Source organism: Electrophorus electricus, chromosome 22 (genome assembly GCF_013358815.1).
Source record: "Electrophorus electricus isolate fEleEle1 chromosome 22, fEleEle1.pri, whole genome shotgun sequence".
Lineage (NCBI taxonomy): Eukaryota > Metazoa > Chordata > Actinopteri > Gymnotiformes > Gymnotidae > Electrophorus > Electrophorus electricus.
In genome coordinates, this window is record NC_049556.1 from 5,294,913 (window position 1) to 5,301,666 (window position 6,754).

The window sequence follows — 6,754 nt, forward strand, 5'->3', positions numbered from 1 at the left end:
AATTTCCCGCACACAGCCTAAGTGTGTCTTTCCAATCTTGTCCCTAAAAATGGTTTAAAGTCTGGAGCGTTTAAACTGTAGTTCAGTTTAATTTTCCAGCTGGCACGCCCCGGACTTGTCTCGGTCACTATTGAGCGAGGGATGGAAGCAAGCTGTGGACCGAAAAGCTGGAGAAAAAACACCAAAAACCCTTCTCTTCACTCCCCCCCCCCCTTTGGTGTGAACCAATGAAACGCGCCGCAGGTTCCCATGGGCAGCTCCTATTCGCTGCTCTGTCCTATTCGCCTGCTGACTGACAGAATGGAGGAACGCCCCCTCCCCAACTTTGGCTCTAGACACTGTCAATGACGAGTAAGAGAAGGGGCATCATTTCAGCTCTGAGGAGGAAGGTCGCATAGATCAGCGGAGAGGAGAGGGAGAGAGAGAGAGAGAGAGAGAGAGAGAGAGAGAGAGAGAGAGAGAGAGAGAGAGCGAGAGAGCAAGAAAGGGTGCCCCATCCGCGGATGATCCGGAGGAATCCAGACATCCACTAACTTATGGCCGCGTGAGAGACTCCGTCTTTCTCCACCTCCTCCTCTCCCCGTCTCAGGGACCTGCGGGCTCCGAGTTCTCGCCAGATCTGTTAGACATAAACTTTTGCTTTTCTCCAGTCGTCTTTAATCACTCGATCCACGCGTTGTGTGGACGACGCAGGCGGTCATGGATACCCCTATCAAGTGGAAAGTAAAACGGAGGCTAAAGCGCGCTCAGCTCACTTTAGCGATAATTCTGCTTTTTGCAACCTCACGGGCCAGCTCAGGTGAGTAGACGCGAGCGGTGCACTGCGTGCAGGGGTGTTATGTTGAACGGTGTTCTGTGATCGTCTCTGTGTCTGTGCTGGGGGCACTGGGAAGGGGGGCCGTAGCTTTGCAAAGAACCGACTCCGAAGTCCTGTGACCGATCCATGATTTTGGTATCCCTTTACTCAGCATTATACAGTTATACAGGGGAAAAGTTGACTTTGAGAAGAGCTGAAGTTATATCCTCCCCCCCCCCCCCCCCGGGCAGACAAAGCCAGAGGGGGCAGACATCTGTCTAGTTCTGGTCGGGACGCTGCGCCATCTATTGCCATTACACAGAGCAATGGAATGGCTCTCTTCCTAACCGCTGGCAGCGCTGGACCCCCAGTCCATCCCAACCCGTTATCCCAGGATCGTCCACGTTATCTTCCAAGTTATAACTTGTTTTTTGTTGTTGTTTTTCTTTTTTTTATAGTACCATCAGTTTCAAATGACTAGAACTACAACAGCAACTGGAAAAATCACTGTCTTAAACGTGCAACTCACTCGTTTTGGGTTTTAAAGAGTTGATATTAATCTGATTTTCCAAGACCGCGAAAGAGAGAGAGAGGGGGTAGATGGTTATTTTGGTCTTTTTAGCGAATACACAGAATTTTTTTTTCTGCTTCCAGAGCCTTTTTAGAAGTTCTGGCAAAGAATCCGATTTTCCTCGGCACGCCCTCTGGATAGCGAACGTAATTGGAAAAATATGCACACGCTCAGAAATGAGAAGCACGAGCAAAGGAGAAAGTTTCGTGTTCGGTTTTTTTTGTTTTTTTTAATGTCCACAACCCAGCATGGATGAAATATTTCCTTATTTATAACGTGCATTACATTATTTAAGGTAGAAATTCCTCCGCGCTGCAGGCCCCCAGTGATCGTCCTTTTAACGGAGAACATCAGTAGCGACTCGCGAGAGGAGGTGAAGAGGGTGCGTCTCACGCGCCTCCGCAATAAGGGTGGAGTCGCCGCGTGTCATCTCTCGAGAGATGCTCAGGACGGGGCCTGGTTGGTCTCTTTAAAAGAGTTCGGAGATCGGTGAAAGGTTGGCTTGAAACATTTCGAAAACGTACAGACGGCGGCGTTTATAAGCTGTAAAATAGTGAGACGTCACGTTTTGACGTCGCAGGCGCGCACGGTGTGGACAGCGCGCGCCGCACGAACGCTTTGTTCTTCTGATGTTCCTTTCATCGCTTAAACGATTTTTAAAAAGTGCGCAAAGTTTAAAAATCAAGTGTAGTCGCATCTGACAGACGATATGTTTATTTTAATTGCCTGCTGTACTATATAATCAGTAATAGCAGGGCCATAATCGGTAATAACAGGGCAATGTCAAAGAGACGATGCAACTCTCTCTCAGTTCAATCTCCCTCTCTCCAGTCAGTCCCAGGGAATCTCTCTCTCTCTCTCTCTCTCTCTCTCTCTCTCTCTCTCTCTCTCTCTCTCTCTCTCTCTCTCTCTCTTTGAGAAGAAGTGAGGGGGAGGGGCTGGGAAATGAGGAGGCAGTGAGCGAGGGGAGGAGCTTTCCCTGAGTTTGATTAGTTTGGGTGTCTGTTCGCAGTCGGAAGGGTGCACGGAATTAAAAGAAAAACGGTGTTTTTTTTCTTGTAACCGAGCTCACGCTTTCCAAACTCACCGCTAGCGCCAGGAGCACAAAATTCGTTTATATGAGGCATCTTCACTCTTAAGTGGATTTCAGTGTTGTTCTGTAACAGACTCCGCTGCTTCTTGCATTAGTGTATCCACTTGAGATGAATGTTCTTCCTGAAGTTGGCGTGAAATCGTGTCTAGGGACCTTCAGGTGGCTCTTGTCACTACATACAGGAAACAACAAGCCCTTAGATATATGATGTGTTCAAATAAAAGTCTCTACTGTTCCGCATGTGGGGTGAGTTCCAAATTATGCTGTGCACTTCCTTTTAATCACTCGGAGCGGTTCCAGACTGTGCCGACGTGTGGTGTAATGAGGTGGTGCTGTAATTTAGCAAAACCACAGAAATCGCTGTCACATTCTCAACACTCACCCTATAACAGACCAAGTGTTCCTGCTAGCCATTTTGGTTAAGGGAGTGCGGTCTCCCTTCAACATCGCAAAAGGTGATGTAATGTACTGGGTGGTGAAAAAACGATGAGGGCAGAAAGACATCCACTTGGAGCAAGGTTCTCTGGTAGTTGGCCTGAGGGATTGGGGGATGCTGGAAGTCTTGATGGTGCTATAAGATTACATCAGCACTTTAGAGTTCATGGCAACTCGTAAAAATTAAAACTGCTGACAGGCAGGGATCTACCTCACACCCAGGGCAGGGAGCTTCCTCTCCTTCAAGGTTGTATATTACAACACAAGCTAGCACTGGCATTATTTTACACCCTTCTTTTGACAGAATTTCTCCATAAAGTAAGACTGTGTATCACTTTGAAGTGAAATGGCTTCCTTTAGCAAATAATCTAGTTAAGAATCTTGTTAAGAATCTAGAAGTACTAGGATGTTCAGTGCTTTATGGTTTAACATCGTTTTCCTTGCCTCAGGTTTGGAAGAAGTCCATCAAACATAAACTTTGACATTTTTAAATAGTGTTTTTGCCTTTTACTTACTATACTTGAATTTGAATTTCAGACACCACGGAAATAGTATTCTGCTCACTGAACACTTTTTTTCCCCTGGTATGTCCAAAGAATTGGTTGCTAGAAGGGAAAGTTACCTGCCTCAGGTGAGGCTGGCTGGTAGCTGCCTGTAATTATGAGTTACAACAGAGGTCCTCACACACGGGCAGCCTGGAGCCATCATGGGCCCACACCAGGTGAAGGGAAGCTGGGCCATGAGGGAGATACAGTCCCCTCCCAAATCCAGCACATCCAAATACTCAATTAATTGAGTGCAGTAGCAGGCTTTAAAGTTTAAGTTTAGTATTTAAGGCTAGGAAATATACCTAGAGTTATAGATATATATAAAACCCCGCCCACAGACCCCGCCCCTCACAGCCAGGAAATGCAACAGGCAATCAAGAGTCTCAGTCAAATCACTATGGTACATCACAAAAAGGCCCAGAGCTGGCAAAATGACTATATATTTGACTGAGACACTTGATTGCCTGTTGCATTTCCTGGCTGTGAGGGGCGGGGTCTGTGGGTCCTTGTGTTTGATTGGACCCGGGAAGTTCGGCGTTCATCGGGCGACACTGTGACCTCGTGGGAGGGGGGGTGCAGCAAAGCTTAGATTCAAGGCCCCAGTTTATGGCCTTGAATCTAGGAGAGATGAGCCCAAAGAGGAACTTTCCACTGCAGGTGGTTGGGGCTGGTGGTGGGGAGGCAGAACAGAGTTCACAGGGCCAGGGGCTAAAGGTCAGCTGTTTAGGGCCGTGACCCCGCATGGCGACTGTGCCAGAGGTTTACAGTTCACTGGCCTGAGTTGCAGAATGTCTCAAAAAGGATCACTCTCTGCTGTCAGAAAATATGTGAGGGAGTGCGTGTCCGTGTTTGGATCTGACCAATTATAACTGCTGCAACCGAGCTTGTATGGGTGTATATGTGTGTCTGTCTGTGTGTATGTGCGGGTGGGTGTGTGTGTGCGTGTGAAGGTGTATCTTTTTTCAGCATTACCTTAAGACCTGGGTATACTCCACCAACCCCCGTACATCCATTATCTTCCAGGGCTTAGTTCATGCATGCATGTCAGTTTGTGTCTGTGGTTATGTAATTCATGCACGTGTGTGAGTATAGACAGGACTCTGTATGTGTGTGTGTGCATGTTATGCATGTTATAAATAAGATTTAGGTGGCAGAATCTGTGTGTGTGTGTGTGTGTGTGTGTGTGTACATGACTGTGTTTGGGATGAATGGGGGCTTTGACTGGACTGTGCTGGGACTGATTGGCGCTGTATGGACCCCCTCGTCTTTGTTTTGATTAACAGGATGTCTGGGGGGTAAGGGGTGGGGATCTGGGACACCGAACCCTGGGTCCCCTGGGGTTACAAACACACACACACACACACACACACACACACACACACACACACACACACACACACACACACATAGAACTTCTGTACAATAACATTCCCTGCATAGCCATGTTAACATTAGCGCATTGTTGCTAACTCTGACCGAGCCTGTCCAGGTGTGACATCCCTGCCTCTGGAACGGACCGCTGTTTCAGTGACGGTGGGTTCCGCATTTTCGTGTTTTCTTCACAACTCTTCCCTTTTCTGGGAGACTTTTGTCCTCCGATGGACTTTTCAGGGCTTTTATTTTATTTATTTCCTTACATCTGGGAAGGGTATTGAAGCTGTCTGCTGATCCTAGAGGAAAGGAGCGCCAGGGGGAAAAAAAGGAAAGAATGTGCTCCAGATGTTTTTATTCATCTAGTGCTGGAACTGGGCAGAGAGGAATGAAATAACGTTTCTTTTACAGAACAGAGAACCCCACGTCCCTCTGGGTAGTTACCTGGGAGGTGGGAGGGGGGGAAAGCATGGTCTAGATTTCACACACAGTACAACATGGCAGACTGCCTTGATAAAACACATGTAAATGTGTGTGTGTGTGTGTGTGTGTGTGTGTGTGCACGTGGGTGCATGCACATGTGTGTGGGGACATACAATGCAGTTCTGAAAGGGTGATGCAGGTTAAAGGCCATTAACGGCTGCACTGCACTGGGAAATCAGTCTTTACACTTGTGTTTCTATAAAGATGGTTTTGCATGTGTGTGTGTGTGTGGGGGGGGGGGGGTGATAGAGGGGTTACAAAACACCGGAAATTCTCTATGAAATAGTGTTGTTCCTGAGGTTCTGCTGTGAATGCAGTTGTCACTACAGTGTTCACTATGGTATGTGTTCAGAACTGTCATGTATTCAGTATGGCCTGTGTTCACCACGGTCTATGGTCTGTGTTAGTGCTGTCTGTGTTCACTATTGTCTATGTTCACTATGGTCTATAGGTCTATCTATCTATCTAGACAGACACACAGATGGATGGATGGATGGATGGATGGATGGATGGATGGATGGATGGATGGATGGATGGATGGATGGATGGATGGATGGATGGATGGATGGATGGATGGATGGATGGATGGATGGATGGATGGATGGATGGATGGATGGAACATCACACTGTGCTGCTGAGCGTAAATAGCTTGTAGCTGAGAGCAAGAATTAACAGTCACTTTTAACTTTCCTTGTGTATGTGAATGTGTGTGAAAGGTCTTAGGGAAATCCAGTCAGAGCAGTCTGCATCTGATTACACATAGTGTGTGAATAGCCTGTTTTGTATTATGGGATATTGCCGCGGCGATGAAGGCTGGAATCTGTGTGAGCAAGTGTGTGTGTGCATAGACTGGTGATGGTGACCTCTTTCTGTGATCCCTATGCTTGCATGCCATTCTTTGAACTCTAAAAGAGGGCATTATGGATGCTAGGAAGTTTTATGACCAACACACACATATGTGCACACACACACACACACACACACACACACACACACACACACAGTGATAAACAGTCAGCCTCTTGAACTCGCTCTAGATAAATCTATCGGTTTTATGAGTGGTGAGGAGGCACATATTCTGTCTCTCTATTCTAAGGAAGGAGCAGAGTTGCCAATACAAGCCTTAGATGGAGGTACAGCAGGACAGACAGCTCCCAGTTCTCTACAGACAGGCCCGAACACTTCAGATCAGTGGGAAGGTTCTGATGACACCCAAACACACTGCACAAGGGTGTGTGATGCCAAAAGATGTGAAAGGTTTTCCCTTGGACAAATTGATGAGCCAATCGGGATGTGCAGGGAACATCCTGCAAAGGACCTACAACCCTTTGGGATCGTCCCTCTGGGATCGTCCTGTGGGACTGTCACTCTGGGATTGACCCTCTGGGATGTCTGGGGACAGGCATTCTGGATTGGGCTCTGGTTCATTGAGCTTCTCTTCTGACATTAAAGAAAAT

At 47.3% G+C, this 6,754-nt stretch overlaps 1 protein-coding gene across 2 annotated transcripts in view; it reads left to right on the top strand.

Moving 5' to 3' along the window:
• The first annotated feature begins 371 nt into the window (after positions 1 to 371).
• Positions 372 to 6,754, top strand: part of col5a1 (procollagen, type V, alpha 1) — an 85,058-nt gene continuing 78,675 nt past the window's right edge. For both annotated transcript variants that reach the window (XM_035521226.1, XM_035521227.1), the window contains exon 1: positions 372 to 799. In XM_035521226.1, the coding sequence (XP_035377119.1) occupies positions 700 to 799 (100 nt within the window). In that variant the 5' untranslated portion in view covers positions 372 to 699. The remainder of the gene's footprint in view (positions 800 to 6,754) is intronic.